The sequence below is a fragment of the Culex quinquefasciatus genome, chromosome 3 (genome assembly GCF_015732765.1).
Source record: "Culex quinquefasciatus strain JHB chromosome 3, VPISU_Cqui_1.0_pri_paternal, whole genome shotgun sequence".
Taxonomy (NCBI): domain Eukaryota; kingdom Metazoa; phylum Arthropoda; class Insecta; order Diptera; family Culicidae; genus Culex; species Culex quinquefasciatus.
In genome coordinates, this window is record NC_051863.1 from 56,456,395 (window position 1) to 56,475,044 (window position 18,650).

General features: G+C 36.8%; 1 protein-coding gene across 1 annotated transcript in view; it reads left to right on the top strand.

The window, feature by feature from the left end:
* Positions 1-374: 374 nt before the first annotated feature.
* The window catches only part of LOC6039735 (T-box transcription factor TBX1), a 39,717-nt gene continuing 21,441 nt past the window's right edge, over positions 375-18,650 (top strand). The window contains exon 1 of the mRNA XM_038263288.1: positions 375-1,192. Coding sequence (XP_038119216.1) covers positions 967-1,192 — 226 coding nt within the window. The 5' untranslated portion in view covers positions 375-966. The remainder of the gene's footprint in view (positions 1,193-18,650) is intronic.

Here is an 18,650-nt window from a genome sequence, read left to right on the forward strand (position 1 = left end):
ATTTTTGTGTTTACAATCCAAACAATAAAAATCCATATTTCGAACGGTAAATTCAGATTTTAGCCTGACAACTTTGCAAAAACATTCTCCCACAGTGCCCTCTCCTCAAAGTCTGTCCCATCCGCCCTCGTCTTCAACACAGAACCAACCGTTCTCATCTTTCTCTTTTTGGCGCCCGCAATTTCCTCACCCATCTCTCCGATCATCTCTGTTCTTCGCGCGATCATCCTGAGCTCAAGAAGAAGGCGATCGTTTCACAGTGTTGGTGCGCGCGGGAAAACTCAGCGCGTGATCGTTTTCCCAGATCCCTCTACGATTCCTCAACGGCCTCGGGGGCGCATTTTCCTCGTCGAAATCTCGCAAGTCAGAAAAATTAGTCAGTCAGTCGGGATCGCGCGCGGATCGTTCTGAGACGTGATAATTTTATTAGGGTGATTTCCCAGCCAGTAGTTGTGGCACACCTTAATGGCCGTTTCTCCGGCGGAACCATTCTCCAAGGGGGTTGGGGGTTGGCCACTGCTAATCCGTTGAGCGTTTAATTATTATTGTTATTGTTCTCGGCCGGAAAGTCTGCTGTGTTTGTGTTTATTTGCCGGCCATCGGATCGGTGCTTAGACCAATTTCCAATTGAAGAAACCGCCCTGGCCTGGGGCCGGTTCTAGTTCGTCGTGTACTTTATGTGCGCCGCGGAACGACCGCCGCCGCCGCGAGGTGTGAAAATTTCTGTGAAAGTGCGAGACAATTAGGTGTTGATCACCGGCTAGCTGTGAAACGAAGTGCCTTATGATCTGTCCTGTGTGTTATGTGTTCAGGGGTGTCCCGTAAAGAGTCCCGCGACCTTTCAACGGAAATAATCGTTTCGTGATAACATCCACGGGTGGTGCTGAAAGCTGCTTAAAGAGTGCGAAAATTTGTGACACGATCGTCGATTGATTTACCGCCACGTGGTCTGTGCTTACTTCCACAATGCATCACTTGGATTTTGGCGGCCTGCGACACTCCGACGGCGGCCATGGTCCCAGTATGGTGGGACTTGCCTCGTCGTACGACACTGGTACGGGGCCGACGGTGGATATGGCCGGTGACTTCCACCACCATTACGCGCCGACGGCCTCTGTGACAACGGCGCCCGAGTACTGGAACACGGCGTCGCCGTACAAAAATGGATCCACCCCGATGAAGGAAATGGAAGGTGAATAATGGAGCTGTTTGTTGTGACCTTGGGGACAACACCAAATTTTGGGCGCATACTTGGTGATATGAAATAAAGGATTTTTTTTGGCGATCTGCACACGAAAAGTCGATTAAAAGAGGTTTCTCTTGGGGTTTCCAGATCTTCAATCTTTATTTATTCATCTAACGACGTGTTACAAGATGGATCCGGGCATCATGTCTCTAAAAATTAATGAGCTCGGCACCAGTGGAATGTAGAAAGAAGAATTAAGTGCTCACAATTTATTATAGGGTTGTCAGATTTTCTTTATCAAATACACAGAAAAAAAAATCATAGTATCATAGTATTTGAATATTACATCTGGGAAGGGGTACATCTTTTATGTCAGAAAAAAGGTGTAATTTTACCTCTGGAAATGTGTAATTTTACCACTTTTCTGGTGTAATGTCACTTTTTCAGTCTAAATTGAGGTAAAATTACATCATAAAAGAGGTAATATTCAACCTTCCAAAATTAAAGCTTTCAAATTTACATTATTTTTTTCTGAGTACCTTTCTAAAAATAGTCAAAATGATGTGGTTTCATCCAAAAACTACCCTTTTTAGAATCTCCTGGACTTTAGTTAATATCTGGAATTTTTTTTAAATGGTCCAATGAACCAAATTTCCCGTATTTGCTTTTTGGGTGTTTTTTGAAACCACCTTGAATCAGGGGTTTTAAAAACACCCAATAAATAAAAACTGAAAATTTGGTTTATACGACTTTAAAAAAAAAACTGCAGATATCTTAAAAAGCAGTTTCAGTGACAGTATATCAGAAATTCTCGGCCGATTTCGACCATTTTTATTTGTTGTAATTTTTATTTGAATCATTTTTTGTGGGGGCCTTCCCTATGACCAAAGTAGTTATTTTGTGTCATTGGTTCACCCATACAATTTTGGCTGCTGTCCATACAAAAATGGTACGTAAATATTAAAACAGCTGTAACTTTTGATTGAATTTTCTGATCAATTTATTGTCTTCAGCAAAGTTGTAGATGTTGTTGAGGACTATTGAGAAATAATAGGTACACGGTAAAAAAAAGTTTGCCGATTTGATTTTTTGGAAAAATCGAAATTTTATGCTAACAAAAATTCGACTTCATTTTTTTATGTAAAATTGAATTTGCAATCGAAAACTACTAAAAGTACAGATTTTTTGATAAAGGGCTCCGTTTTCAAGATATAGCCACCAAAAGTTTGATTTCAGCGAAATATTTGAAGTTTTTCGTTTTTGCCTTCCTCGCCTTACAGAGGAAAGGCTATAAAATCATTCGGAAAATGAACTTTTTAGTTAGACCTCCTAGACCTACCTTCATATGTACATATCGACTCAGGATCACCAGCTGAGCAAATGTCTGTGTGTTTGGCTGTATGTATACATGTGTACCAAATCAATGTCACTGGAATATCTCGTCACAGGCTCAACCGATTTTGGCCGGAAAGGTTTTAATCGATCCGTCTTAACGTCCCCTAAATTCATGCAGTTTTATCATGTAAAGTTATGTTAAAAAAACTGTTTCATATTAAATTAAAATTATGGTAAAAAGGGTGTTTTTTTCATGAAACCCTCACATGTTATATATTTTTAGAAAGCATATGAGAAGACCTTTTAGGTGGAGTAAGAATTTTCAAGACCTGACTTACCTATCTTAAATTACAAGCAGTTTAAAAAATGGTCTAAATTCACATAACCTCAACTGGTTAGGGACCCTAAATAGGGAGACTGGTCGAAGTGAATTTGACGTACCCAAACAGACACGAGTTTGACGTATCCAAACGAGCATTTGCCTTTACGCCCAGCAAAACTTGGCAGTGTTGGCAAGCTCAAAACATACGTTGCCAGATCAATTTAGCAATGTTCGACCAGTCTCCCTATTTAGGGTCTCTACAACTGGTCGGGTCTGATCGCCACGAAAAAGCCGTGTAGAGGGATGCCATTTTCCTCAAAGGCCGTGTCTGTATAATCTTGACAAAAAGTCTGTAGGTAGGAGGATTGAAATCACTATAGATGAGAGGAAGGCACCAACCACCTAAAGGTGGATTAAGTAACGTTTTTTTTTAAATATTGACCATGAGTGACCATCTATAATATTTTTTTCAAAAAGCTCAGGAAATTTGCTAAAAAATTGTCACATTAAAGATTGGACCTCTGGTTTCTGAGATACAGCAGCTTGAAGGAAAAAAAACAGGAAAATTTAAATTTTCTTAGTCTCACCAAAACAACCCTCCAATTTATAATGCCGATATTTCAGCAACTAGTTAATAGTCCAATTTTCAATGTAAAAAAATGAAACATTCGTGAAATTTTTCGATCTTTTCGGAAACAATATTTATACAGTAGACATAAAAAGATGAAGACGAGTATAACTCAGCGGCAAATTTTTTGACCATACTTCTTTATAGCTCAAAAGTTGCAAATTGTTGTCCCTTAAAACATATCAACAAATCTCGAAAATCAAAAATACGTATTTTGGGAAATTGAGTTTTTGTAAAAAAAAAGTTAATAAAAAATCGACAATTTTTTTCCGTGTACCTATTATTTCTCAATAGTCCTGAACCATACCTATAACTTTGCTGAAGACACCAAATTGATCAGAAAATTCACTCAAAAGTTACAGCTGTTTGAATATTTACGTACCATTTTTGTATGGAGCCAAAATTGTATGGAGACTTTTAAGGGTGAACCAATGACACAAAATTGCTTCTTTGGTCATAGGAAAGGCCCCAGAAAGTTTGAGCCAAATAAAAAAAAATACAAATAAAATCCATTTCCGGTTATGGTAGAGAATTGCTCAAATTTCTTAAAACTAACATGTTCAATGCTAATGTTAGCATTCCATAGGTCGCCTCGGATTTTCAAGCGATTTTGTGAATAAATGGTTGTTTTTGTCAAAAGTTGTACTAGACTTTATCTCATAATTATTTTTTCTTCCCTTCAAAAAATGAATCCTTACACGGAGAAAAAAGAGTTTCCAAAATTGTGAACATGCGTTCATGAATATGAGAACCATGAACAAAATGTTCAAATTGCATGTCACTTTTTTTAAAAACGTCCCATGGGATTTGAACATTGTGTTCATGGTTCCAATTTTCATGAGCGCATATTCACGATTTGGTAAACTCTTTTTTCTCCATGTAGATTTGTGTTCTCCAGCACAATTTTTTGAAGGAAGTTTGACATGCACGTCTAAAGTTTTTTTTCTTTTTTAAAAAGGTTCAAAGGTTATACTAATTTTCAATTTTTGCTTTTTGGGCGTTCTTAAAACCGCCTTGAGTCAGGGGTAAATCTTGTTTTTTGTTTGTTGGACGTTATCATAATTCTCTGTGGGCATTAGAGAAACAGTGAATCGAGTATTCATTTTGCTTCGTTTTGTAAACTGACACTTCCCTTGCTTGATGGTCTCTTCGATATTGACAACCAGATAGTCGACTATCAATACAATAAAATACATTGCTATCAACAGTTCAAAGCATTTGAGGTGAAAATGAGAAAAAATACTGACATTTCTCAAATTTATATTGATATACTTTGTTTTAAGGAAATGGGATCTTTTGATTTTGAAAATATATTGTTTTTGTTGGTTACTCTAAGTTAGTTAGCATGTGATTTATGTGCACACTTGTGACACGTTGTTATTTTTTCACTTTCAAAAAACACTGGTGATACGTGTTTTGCAGATTTTGTTTACATTATTGATCAATTATTAACTGTATATTTGAACTGGTGTAACCAGTTCAACGAATCTAATGTACCGATTGTATCTATAAGTTTGACTCCATCATTCATAGTTTTAAAAATATTTTCCAACAAACTTTGAAATCAATTTTTACGAAAAGTACTGAATGGTCGTTTTACAACATAGCATGCAACCGTCATTCTTGAAACACGACATTAGGCTTCATCCATAAAGTACGTCACGCTAAAATCAGCCAAAATTTACCCCCCCCTCCTCCCCCCTAGAGCGTGACATACTTTATGGATGAAGCCTTATCAGCTAGCTATTTATCCAAAATAATATGCGCAAAAATTTGAGCGTCAAGCATAGACAAAATTAAAAATTAGGGCAATTTGATCACATTTTTTGACATTTAAAAAAAAGTGGCTCGCAGATCTCCAAATAAGTTTCAAACATGTTGCTTTTTTCATTTTTGAAAAAAAAAGCATTGAAATTCCTACAAATGAAGACCAAAAATTATGGCATTTTGTAAAACCAGCATTGAAATGTCTACAAAATAAGTCCAAAGGAGAACAATTTGATACCCTACAAACGATTTGCCAGTGTTTTTTTCTACGTTTCTCGTTTTGAGAATTTTTAATTTTTCAAGGTACTTTGCTGATCCCATTGAACATCAATTTCATAAAATTTACTGGTATGTGCTTTCAAAATTTTGAGATGGAATTGCCAGATCATTTTACTTTATGGCTCATTACAAAAAAAAAAATCAAAAGCTGTGATGAGAAAACTGGATATTAATGACATTTCACATTTTATCAGTTTTTGATTCTGAGTCAATTCAATTTTAGACCAGAATTATACCCTTGCCTTTGCGAGTAGACAAATAATTGCCCACTTCTCTTTTTTTTCAATCTTACGAAAAAAAAATACATGCAATACTAAAAATACCTAAAGACAAATTTTAAAACATAAAATAGTAGATTTGGTACGTCCATCAATGTTACGTAACGAATAGCAACCAGCACTAAAATTCCAATCGAATTGCATATTCACCATAGTCTTCTTAAAATCACTGCAACTTTCATCACCAGACACTACTAACCAAACATCATCCCGTTGGATTATTTTGTTTTGCAATTAAATCAACAGCGCACTTACGGAAGCACTTTGCCGCAATTCAAAGTATATCTAGTGGCACCAACAACGGAAACAAATCATCAATTATTCCAAAGTGGTAAGAATTTGTGTACAATGTTGTACCCTCGTGAATGGAATCCAACTATTGGAAACTATTGAAGAATTTGCGAGTTGCTGTCAATTTCTAGTAAATTAGCATCTACTTAATAAAAGTCAATAAAACGACCCAAATTAACCCAAAATATGTTTACAATGCTTCCTCCCAGGTAGAGTGTTAATTCCAAATGTTTACTCATCATATCACACTAGACCAGACGTCTCGCGTGCGCAGTCGTCACGCTGTGACCCTCTACGATGCTGTCCACAGCAGCAGTCAGTGTATCGATATCGTAGTCACAAAGTCATCAGCTACACCACTTCAAGGGTTCAGAACACCAAGCGCTCCGTGGTTTAGTGTCGTTTTCTTCTTTTTCTGCCAAAGGCTCATAATTTACAATGTCATGTCTCGGGCAAATATTTATGTTGTAATTAGAGGATTTTTTCCTCTCGCTGCCTTCCGACTGATTTTGTCTCGGTCGTCGTTGGCTCTCACACTTTGTATATATCTTGAAGTCTTTCGGTAAAATAAACAGTCGTCTTCTCCGGTCCAAGACCAGTAGCAGCGCGCATCACACAAATCCACCCGGACAGGGCCGGGCTCTGAGACACCCTCTATACGCTGGAACTCCAAATAGAGTTGATCCATATCGGTGGCCCGGGAGGAGCCGGAGAGAGGGTACCTTTCCGAATGGCGATGGATCGCCTTAAACACAGGACTGCGATTTCGATACAAACAATCATTAATTAGACGCTGTTTGAAATGCCTAATTGATTGTCCAGCTGATGCAACAACACATGGGAATCGTTCGCAGGTTGGGTTCGAGAGTTCCAAGAAGTGTTTGAAGACGGAATGGGATCGAGAAAAAAGGAAAGCACTTTCCTTTGCTTATAATCAATGTTCCAAGAATGTTTCTTAATTTCAGTTAACCTATCTGTCTGTACTTTCTGTCAACAAGTATAAACTAAAGCATAACTATTTTTTTATAATTTTAATGCAAAATATCTTAGATCATGTCATGTTTGAAAGTATTAAAGTTTGAAAGTGTACAATATACTACAATAAACATAATCTTAAAAGGACACATATGCGATATTGGGCATTTTTCATGTTTAAAAAAACACAAATAGTAACAGAAATACGTTTTCTTTTTATTTCAAAATAAAAAAAAGTTGAAACAACTAAGGAGGTAGATGGTGTCTTTCCTTTTTGGGGCAATGACTGTCAATGATGGTTCAGAATTCAGGGTCCAGATATAATAAATTGAAATGAAAAAAATAATCACTATACGTAAAATGCTTCTACAAACACAGTTTCATCATTTGTATGAAAAATTGTTTTAAAATCCAGTTGTTTTACAACCATAGGTACCGTAATCTGGGGTGAATCGGGACTACAGTCTTAATAGGGACAGCAGTTTTAGAGCACTTAAAGCTTTTAAATTTGGAAATGGATGTACACATTTTGTTGGCCTGAGTCTGTCCTAACCGAAACCAACTAGAAAAATCAAAATATTGTGCTCCAACATGGTTAAAACTGCTGTCCCAATTCGCCCCATGTGTCCCAATTGAACCCAGTTTACGGTACCTATTGCAAAAAAAAATGTTTTTGCCTGTTACATTTTTGTTACGTTCCTGAAAAGGAAATATTTAAAAAAAAATGGAAATCTTGGAGTGTCCAATTTCCCGTCCCGGGAAAAAAATTCCCGGGATTTCCCAAAAAATAATATTTCCCGTTTTTTAAATTTAAAAATTTCCCGGGAATTCCCGAAATTCAAGCGGAAGTATACATTTTTCTTACTTTTTGGTCCTAATTTTTTTTAATTTGCAAAAATATAAATGAGAGAACCTAACTTAATTTTATTCATTTTAATCTACTGTGCATATTGAACTTATAAGAAAAACGGGGTATCAATGATAGGATTTCATTCTGTTTTTATATTTTTTTTTCCAACTGGTAAGGTTTGTCTCAAGATTATTAATTTGTAAAACATGTACTGAGGTAGGCCACTCAAGGTCCATGCACTATTGCTGGAAAAAAATGTTTTCAATAGTATTTGAAAACTAGTGGCGTTGAAAATTGTATTTAGCATATTGGGGTGACTTTGTACAAAATATTTGTTGTTAAAATCAGATTTAATGTGTTCAAATTTTACACAATCACTAAGGTTGCTGATAAGTTTTTAAGAAGAAAAAGAAAACCAATGTATAAATTTTACTTAAAAAACGAAACTATTGGCACTACGCCCCCCGGGGCATGGCCTTCCTCTAACGTGGGATTTCTGCTCCAGCGCCTCTGACGAGACAGGAGAAACCGGGACCGACGTTTTACTTCACCATCCGATAGAAGCTCAGTGGATAAGGCGGGAATCGAACCCGCGTCTCATAGCATCATCGGGATCGGCAGCCGAAGCCGCTACCCCTGCGCCACGAGACCCACCTTTACTTAACATAGTTTATAAGTTTTTTAACAATATACCTATAAATTTTTGGTGAAATTGATAAAAAGTCAAAATTTTGCCTAAAAATCCTTAAAATGAGTTTTGTTGATAAAATTACGGTCTAGAACAAGTTATTTGCCATGAAAAACATAATTTCTGCATGCTTTTTTTTTGTTTTATGAGTCAACGTTATTCTTAAACATATTCCTATGAAATGGTAACAGAGACAAATTTAAAAGCATTTTTATGGTTAAGAAGCATGGATTTTACTCATTTACTATTTTATTTAAAAAAATAATACTTCTTAACAAAAAAAATCAATTGATATAATAAGATTTTTTTTACAAAGTTGTATGATTTTTATAAGCAGTCAAGCCATTAATTGACCCCTACACTCATTTTGAACATTAAAGTTGCAGTTCTATACAATTTTGTTGCAAAATATCAATCAGAAGCAGGATAAGATCAATTTTTGATAAATTTGATAAATTTGTTAAAAATTTCCCGTTTCCCGGGAATTTTGTAACCCCGGGAAATTGGACGCTCTACTTGGAAGATACCCCTTGGCTTGATTCTTCAGGTAAAAATAAATAACTGTGCCAATTTTGAGCCGATTTGGTTAAGGTTTAAGGGTCGCTATTTATCGTTGAAGTTTGTATGGAAAAAATAAAAATAAATGTATGAGAAAAGCAAAAAAATCAAAATTCCACCTGAAGGTGGCGTTAAATAAGTCGGATCATTGTCAAATGTGATTTTCTTATAAAAAAAAATTATGCTAAGCAACTTTGGCGAAGACCGCAAAACGATTTGAGTAAACCCTGACGAGATTTTAGCGATTTGAAGAAGATCTTTTTGTATAAAAAGATTTTTTTTCATCAACTTTAACGGACTATAGCGACTCTTAAACCTTAACCAATTTGGAAAATCAATTGGAAAAAGTCAATAGATAAAAGGTTTTACATCTCTGAAATGTTTTTTTAAAATTATTTTGATATCATACGTTTTTGAAATTTTACAAAATTAATTAAAAAATTATGACACTTTTTGCCCTCTAAAAACGTTTAAAAAAAATTAGGAAGTAAACTTGGTCAAAATCAACAATTAAGAGAAAATTATGTAGATTATGTGTGAAGTGTGATGTTCAAACAACTTTTTTTTTATTACCATGAATGTTCTTTGACAAAGTTGACAATGTTCGACACAATTAATATGACAACATTTCTTTTATAAAATTACGATTTGTTCACGAAATTTTTTAATATAAACCTTGATGGAACAACTATTTTTGTTTTTTGAGTGCCTAGAATCGTTTACCGTTCTTCGACAAAGTTGGCAATGGTCGACACAATAAGGACGGCAACTGTCTTTTACAAAATTTCGATATTTTACGATTTTCGTCATGATTTTTTTTATAAAATCAGCCGATTTTGAACATTGTAATTTTTATATTTTTTTAGTCTTAATTGCTTGAAGTTTGTATGGGAAAAATCGTCAAAAAGTATGAGGAAAAGAAACTGCTTTATTTTTTGCCAACAAGTTCGAAACATTAGTCAGTTTTTCCAGTTTTCAATGTCAAAACAAATTTGAAATTGAAATTTACGGTTTTTGTTATTTATTATCATATTTTTCGCCGGTGTGATAATATGATAATTTATTAATATGATAATTCAATAACAAGCCAGAATTTCTACATTTCAATGACAAAACTTGCGAAAAAAAAACTTTTTGCCAGCTTAAAAATTGTCACAAATCTTTATACAAATACACATACAAAATACGGATTTCAAAATTGATTTTGAAAAAAGTTGATGAAAACGAAGAAATCAAATCGATTAGAAAGTTCCTTCAAAAATAACAGAATTTCGAAATTTTACGTACTATTTTTGTAGCTGCCAAAATTGTATGAACCATGTATTAGTGAACTTATGACACTAAATGGCTTCTTTGGTGATAGAGAAGGACCCCAGCAAGTTTGAACCAAATCAAAATATATAATTAAATTCCATCTCCGGTTTTGGTGGAGAATTGCTCTCATGCAAACTGAATTGGCTAATATTTAAAACAAGAATTTAATTTATGACAAAAATGCTTGTATTTTACTTACCACTTTTTTTTCCTATGTTAAAAAATCTTAATATTTAAACCGAATATATTGACGTTTCTGTATGAATCGCAACTCATTTCCAAAACTTTTATCAAACTCCAAAAGATCACTGTAACATTCGTACGACATAATTTACAGCCCCCTTGTCAGCTGGATTAATTATGATGTCATGATCTATAGTGAATTTTGACTTGCGTTTAACATGGAACCAACACGTTAAAAACAAAATTACATTAAATTAGCAAAACCGCACCACTTCTTCGAGCTCGCTCATCCCGAAGAACCAGCACCAGATCCAGAAATGCACGCTACTAAATTCGCAACCGCTGCGATGTTGGTCCTTAGTAGCAGCAGTTAATTAGTCTCCCGAATGTCTCCCAATTACGACGCACCGATGCAGAAAGCGCAGCACCACGATGTGGGGTGACGATGATGAGACAAGATTTATTTCTTGTTAATTTAAAATTATCGCCGTTTCATTTGCGCGCGACACCCGCCATAAATTGAGCCGAACTAATTGTTTGATTCTAAATGTTTGGATTCGTTTTGGTTTACTTTTTATGTTTTTCCACTTGGATGCACTTTTCATTCACAGTTTTCCCGCTCCAAACGAACGAGAGCCGCGCGCACAGTTTGAACAGCTTTTGACTGCCCAAATTAGTTCGGGGCAATTGTAAATTTAGAATTATCGCGGTACCTTTTTTTTGTTTTACTCCAATTCCCAGCGTGATCGTTGAATGAAACCTGCTGACAGGTTCCTTCGATGCGGAATTGCTACGGATTCGACGGGCCGCAGCCCGTCCCGGCAGGACTGCCAGCTTTTCCTGGACGAGACTGCTCATGGGCACAGCTGGAATTCGTGTTGGTTCACACTTTTATTTTTTCCACATGTTTCAGAGCCGAGCGCGGCAGCCCAACATTCCATGAATCATTCGAGAGTGTCGCAGCACCCAAAGTACATATTTTTCACTCTTGCTCTGTTCGCGTTGTGTTCCGTGATAAATTGTCGGCAGCAAGACAAGAACTAATTCGACGAAATTGTTTCCATTCCGGAGGAACAGAGAGAGAGAGAGAGTTTTTGTTTCTGTACAGAACGGAACCACCGCGGGTTTTCCTGAAGAGAAGAACCTGGGAGGTTCCCGGGAAGTCCGAGGGCGTCGCCGGATACCCGAGAGAATTGTCAAACAAATAAATTAATCTTCATTTGTAGCAAGTGTCCCCGATAGATGAATAATGGGCGTTGATCTTTATTTTCTCACTGGCATGAATCACGGCTGGGAGCTTACACACAGTGAGATCGGGTCACTGCTGTAGGAGTCGTTGATGTACTAATAGTTTGATAAATCATTTTCTGTCCAAGGGGAACCAAATTGATGAGCTGGTGACGTACGAGTGCCTTGTGGTATCTTATTTAGAGTCGTTTGGAATAAAGCTATTTCCACAGTAAATATTTAAACAGCATTTGGATCAGATAAGATATGGGACAGCAAAAAATTAACAACCGATATTGTATCTAACTAGAATTTCTAATTCAACGCGACTCAAAAATCAACTCCGACTCCGGCTTCTGGTGACTCCGACTCCAACCACTGAAGATTTAGTGAATTCGTCGTTGCTTTTTAATGTTTTAAGTACACAGTAAAAAATATGGTAATTTTACATCTGGGTATGCTGAAAGATTTGTGGCAAAATAATGTATGACAATGTGTATCTTGATTTCTTCCCCAGGATTTTTTTATATTTTAGAATAATTTTTGGATCCTGAGATAATCAATAAAAACCGAAAAAAAACTCCGTGCATTGTTGTCATTCTTCATATGAAATAAGTTTCAATATTGTCGTGCTATCTTGACACACCCTGAACACTGCTGTAAGTGCGACAACTGGTCAAACATTGAATCGCGTTTTTCTCGATAAGTCAAAAAGCTACATACGACAAGATAGCACGACAGCGCCGTTATGCTTAAAACCATGTCTTGATTACAAAAAAAATACATGTTAAGCCAAAATCGAGAGTTTTTTTAATAGGTCCTATAAACCAGCGGTTCTCAACCTGGGGAACATGTACCCTGTACTGGCGGAACGAAAAATATCCACAACACGTTTTTTTTTAACAAAGTGTTTAATTTTCGAGTTTTCGCGAATTGACTTCTCATTGCAAAAAAAAAGTGACATGGATTTTTTTCGAAATTCTGTCGGTATCTTGAGATTGGATTTTCTGATCACCAAACTTTGGCAAATAAAAACATTTTTTTTCAATATTTTTATTTTATTTTATATGTGTTTAAATTTAAGGTAGCTGCTTGTAGTGCAAGACATACGAATTACTGAAACTTTTTTTTAACTAGCTTAAATGAAAAACAAAAACGAATTTGCAATCGCTACGTGTTTTATGATACATATTTTAAGAATTGATCTGTTTTAGAGTTTTTGCCTTCCTCACCTTACTGAGGAAAGGCTGAGAAGTGCGGTGCTTCGGTGGACGCGCAGTCCTGTTTTTTCGTGATAATTTTTGTCTCTTTTGTGTCGCTCTTTGTGTGCATGAGGTGATTGGGCATAATAATTGAATAATGCCATCAGAATTGCGGTGCTTCGGTGGACGCGCAGTCCTGTTTTTTCGTGATAATTTTTGTCTCTTTTGTGTCGCTCTTTGTGTGCATGAGGTGATTGGGCATAATAATTGAATAATGCCATCAGAAGTGCGGTGCTTCGGTGGACGCGCAGTCCTGTTTTTTGTGATAATTTTCGTCTCTTTTGTGTCGCTCTTTGTGTGCATGAGGTGATTGGGCATAATAATTGAATAATGCCATCAGAAGTGCGGTGCTTCGGTGGACGCGCAGTCCTGTTTTTTTTGTGATAATTTTCGTCTCTTTTGTGTCGCTCTTTGTGTGCATGAGGTGATTGGGCATAATAATTGAATAATGCCATCAGAATTGCGGTGCTTCGGTGGACGCGCAGTCCTGTTTTTCGTGATAATTTTTGTCTCTTTTGTGTCGCTCTTTGTGTGCATGAGGTGATTGGGCATAATAATTGAATAATGCCATCAGAAGTGCTTTCGGTGGACGCGCAGTCCTGTTTTTGTGATAATTTTCGTCTCTTTTGTGTCGCTCTTTGTGTGCATGAGGTGATTGGGCATAATAATTGAATAATGCCATCAGAAGTGCTTCGGTGGACGCGCAGTCCTGTTTTTCGTGATAATTTTTGTCTCTTTTGTGTCGCTCTTTGTGTGCATGAGGTGATTGGGCATAATAATTGAATAATGCCATCAGAATTGCGGTGCTTCGGTGGACGCGCAGTCCTGTTTTTCGTGATAATTTTTGTCTCTTTTGTGTCGCTCTTTGTGTGCATGAGGTGATTGGGCATAATAATTGAATAATGCCATCAGAAGTGCGGTGCTTCGGTGGACGCGCAGTCCTGTTTTTTGTGATAATTTTCGTCTCTTTTGTGTCGCTCTTTGTGTGCATGGGGTGATTGGGCATAATAATTGAATAATGCCATCAGAAGTGCGGTGCTTCGGTGGACGCGCAGTCCTGTTTTTTTTGTGATAATTTTCGTCTCTTTTGTGTCGCTCTTTGTGTGCATGAGGTGATTGGGCATAATAATTGAATAATGCCATCAGAATTGCGGTGCTTCGGTGGACGCGCAGTCCTGTTTTTCGTGATAATTTTTGTCTCTTTTGTGTCGCTCTTTGTGTGCATGAGGTGATTGGGCATAATAATTGAATAATGCCATCAGAAGTGCGGTGCTTCGGTGGACGCGCAGTCCTGTTTTTTGTGATAATTTTCGTCTCTTTTGTGTCGCTCTTTGTGTGCATGAGGTGATTGGGCATAATAATTGAATAATGCCATCAGAAGTGCGGTGCTTCGGTGGACGCGCAGTCCTGTTTTTTCGTGATAATTTTTGTCTCTTTTGTGTCGCTCTTTGTGTGCATGAGGTGATTGGGCATAATAATTGAATAATGCCATCAGAATTGCGGTGCTTCGGTGGACGCGCAGTCCTGTTTTTTGTGATAATTTTCGTCTCTTTTGTGTCGCTCTTTGTGTGCATGAGGTGATTGGGCATAATAATTGAATAATGCCATCAGAATTGCGGTGCTTCGGTGGACGCGCAGTCCTGTTTTTTCGTGATAATTTTTGTCTCTTTTGTGTCGCTCTTTGTGTGCATGAGGTGATTGGGCATAATAATTGAATAATGCCATCAGAAGTGCGGTGCTTCGGTGGACGCGCAGTCCTGTTTTTTCGTGATAATTTTTGTCTCTTTTGTGTCGCTCTTTGTGTGCATGAGGTGATTGGGCATAATAATTGAATAATGCCATCAGAATTGCGGTGCTTCGGTGGACGCGCAGTCCTGTTTTTTCGTGATAATTTTTGTCTCTTTTGTGTCGCTCTTTGTGTGCATGAGGTGATTGGGCATAATAATTGAATAATGCCATCAGAAGTGCGGTGCTTCGGTGGACGCGCAGTCCTGTTTTTTGTGATAATTTTCGTCTCTTTTGTGTCGCTCTTTGTGTGCATGAGGTGATTGGGCATAATAATTGAATAATGCCATCAGAATTGCGGTGCTTCGGTGGACGCGCAGTCCTGTTTTTCGTGATAATTTTCGTCTCTTTTGTGTCGCTCTTTGTGTGCATGAGGTGATTGGGCATAATAATTGAATAATGCCATCAGAATTGCGGTGCTTCGGTGGACGCGCAGTCCTGTTTTTTCGTGATAATTTTCGTCTCTTTTGTGTTGCTATTTGTGTGCATGGGGTGATTGGTTTTATGTGAGTAGGTTTTATGTGATTAGGTTTTATTTTTTATGTTATTTTCTTTCTCTCCATTTCGTCAGTTTGATTTGCGATGCCTTTCCGTCGGGTCGTGTTTTTTTTTTCGCGTTCGTCGTCGGTGTGTTTTTGTTTTTTCGCGTGCGTGTATGTGTAAAAGTGCGGCTGGTTCTGGTTGTCATCGATGACAATTGAGCCAGTCTTATTTGCGATGCCTTTCGGTCGGGTCGCAGGGTTTTTCGCGTTCGTCGTCGGTGTGCAATAACAACAAAACCTTATCATACCATTTCAGCTCGATAAACATCGTAACTCGTCGTTCGCTTCGTTAATCAGTACCCCACTAAACATGAATCATGTAAAACTCGAAAAACATCTCAATTAAAAAGTCAGACTGTTAAATTCTTCATCATTTAATTACAAATAATTTTGGTTCTATCTTTCCACAGCCGGCTGTCTAAGATAAATCCATTTCAATTAAAAGTTAACAGCCGATAAACGGGAAATGACTCATCCGCAGCATCCGATTGCTTGCCTTGAGATTAAAACATAATACCTTTCAACAAACACTATGATTTTGGGTCGCATCATCATCTTCTATGGTGAATCCTGACCAAACACCCTATCCTACTAACAAATTTTCAGGTTCCTGGCGCTTGTGGGGTGTAAGCACAGAGTAAATCAGCTGCCCTAGTAGCAACCTGCGCTAACTAACATTCCCGTCCCTTAAAATCGAGATCTACAAACTGACATGGCGGGCGCCGTTGGTGGCCAATGACTGTTACCTATTCGCAACTGATCTAGTTTTAGCAATCATGATGTTTTATCTTTTCAGCGCATTCATACATGCTGTTGATAAGGGAAACACCACTAGATTGCCGAAGCCTATAATCAGTAGTGCTGAAAGGATATTACGGTTCTGTTCAGCAACGGAGGGGCAACCATGGGTGATCTCTCATGCTCATGCTCATCTTACTGAGGAAAGGCTATAAAATCACTCGCAAAACGAAATTCTTAATTTGACCTCCTAGACCCACCTTCATGTATACTTATCGACTCAGAATCACATTCTGAGCAAATGTCTGTGTGTGTGGTGGGCTGGCTGAACCGATTTGGACCGTATTGGTCTCATTCGATCCGTCTTGGGGTCCCATAAGTCGCTATTGAAAATTATAAAGTTTAGTAAAGTACTTCAAAAGTTATGCTAAAAAACGATTCAAGCAAAATTCCGGAAGATTGTAAAAAGGGTGGTTTTTGTAAGAAACCCGGTAGTGCTATACATTTTTAGAAAGGTATTCAAAAGACCTTTCCAACGAGTTAAAAAGATTGAAGATCTGACAATCCTATCAAAAGTTATAAGCACTTAAATGTTATTTATGCACTTTTTAGAGGCCGGATCTCATATATTTCGATGAAAACGTTGTCCGGATCTATCATGCGACCTGTCGTTGGATAGGTAATGAAAAGACCTTTCCAACGAGTTCAGTAGATTACAGATCTAACAACCCTATCAAAAGTTATAAGCACATAAGTGCCCTGAATTATGAAGATCTGGCTACCCAATCAGATGGTAGGGGAGTTTGGGGTAATATGGACAGTGGGGGTAATTTGGACACCCCTTTAAAAATCACGTTTTCTTCGGATATAATGTGAAAACGGCAATTTAAGTGATAAGGCTAGTACTAGTAATGGGCTAGGAGTAAGGACAAACCAAAAAAGTTGGAATAAGTTAAGTAGTTTTGGTATAATATGTAAAAGTTTCCAAAGGCCGGTTGGCACTGCCTTAAATTCTAATATTTGAAGGTTAGGAAATAAGGTTTTGCAGGGTTATATGGCAAAAAGTGGACATTTTTGTTTACGGGGTTGCTTGGACGATGCCTGAGATATGTTCGTATAAAAATTGTGCATTTTATCCATTTTATCATCAAAAATTGCAATTTATGATAGAATATGCTATGGGGGTAATTTGGACATGCCTTGTGGGGTAATTTGGACATACCTGAAAGTCTACCTGTCAGGCAACAAAAAAGTAACTTTCATGGTTGGATGAGTTTTTAAAGGGATTTAGATAAATTTAGAGGACTTTAATATGTCAAATCAATCAAAAAGGAATGTGAGCAATGAGAACTTTCGCAAAATCCCTATTTTTTAATTTAGATGTTTTTATTCCAATATTCGAATTGATGAAAATCTGATTACTGTACATTTGGTGTTCAACAAGACTCTAATGTTGATTGCTTTTAATTAATTTCTTTGACATTTCTAATTTCTATGCTGGTTTACAATAATATTTAAATTTGAGGGGCTACAGAATGTAAAATTTAAAAAAAAAATGATATTTTCAGGCTAATAAATTATTTATAAAGATTGATTTATATAAGCATAAACGATACCTTAATCACTAAAAACTAAACTTGTGCCTGATCCAGAATCAATGTTTAAATCATTTCAGTATTAATGATTAAATTATGTATACTACACTGATCTATTTGTTATCTTCCTATTGAATTATAGTTCTATCACAAAATCATTATTTAAATCTTTGATGAAATATTGTGAGCAAAACAACACTTCAAAATATAAAGCAATTACAAAACCAGGTTGAAGGATAAAAAACATGCTCAAAAAATCAAATGTTAAACTTATTCTTCAACATGTGTCCAAATTATCCCACAAAAGGTGTTCATATTACCCCACAAGGCATGTCCAAATTACCCCACAAGGCATGTCCAAATTACCCCATAGGGGTGTTCATATTACCCCCACACCAAAATGTGGGGGTAATTTGGACACCTTTTAATTTTTGCGATAAAAATGGTTTTTTCATCAAAATTTATCGAAATGAATGACATTTTTTCATCAAATATGGTCTCCCTTATCCTCTGGTGTCATCCACATTCTTTTAAAATATCCATACAGCCCGTGACAGAGCAATTTCCTTAGGGTGTCCAAATTACCCCACACTCCCCTATGAAAGTTTAATCAAGTTGATAGAACACTGAAAGGTCCGCCCTTGTGTATCTTTTTTGGATAGCATTACCCTTTAGATGTGAGGAAGGCAACAACCACCTAAAGGTGGATTAAGTAACGTTTTTTATTATGTTTTGTTTTAAATGTGTTCAAAAAGTTCGTAAAAGTTTCAGATGTTTCCTATTTTGAACAATGTTTATCCGACCATTTGTTGCATAAATATAAATTTTGCAAAAAAAAAGAAATTTA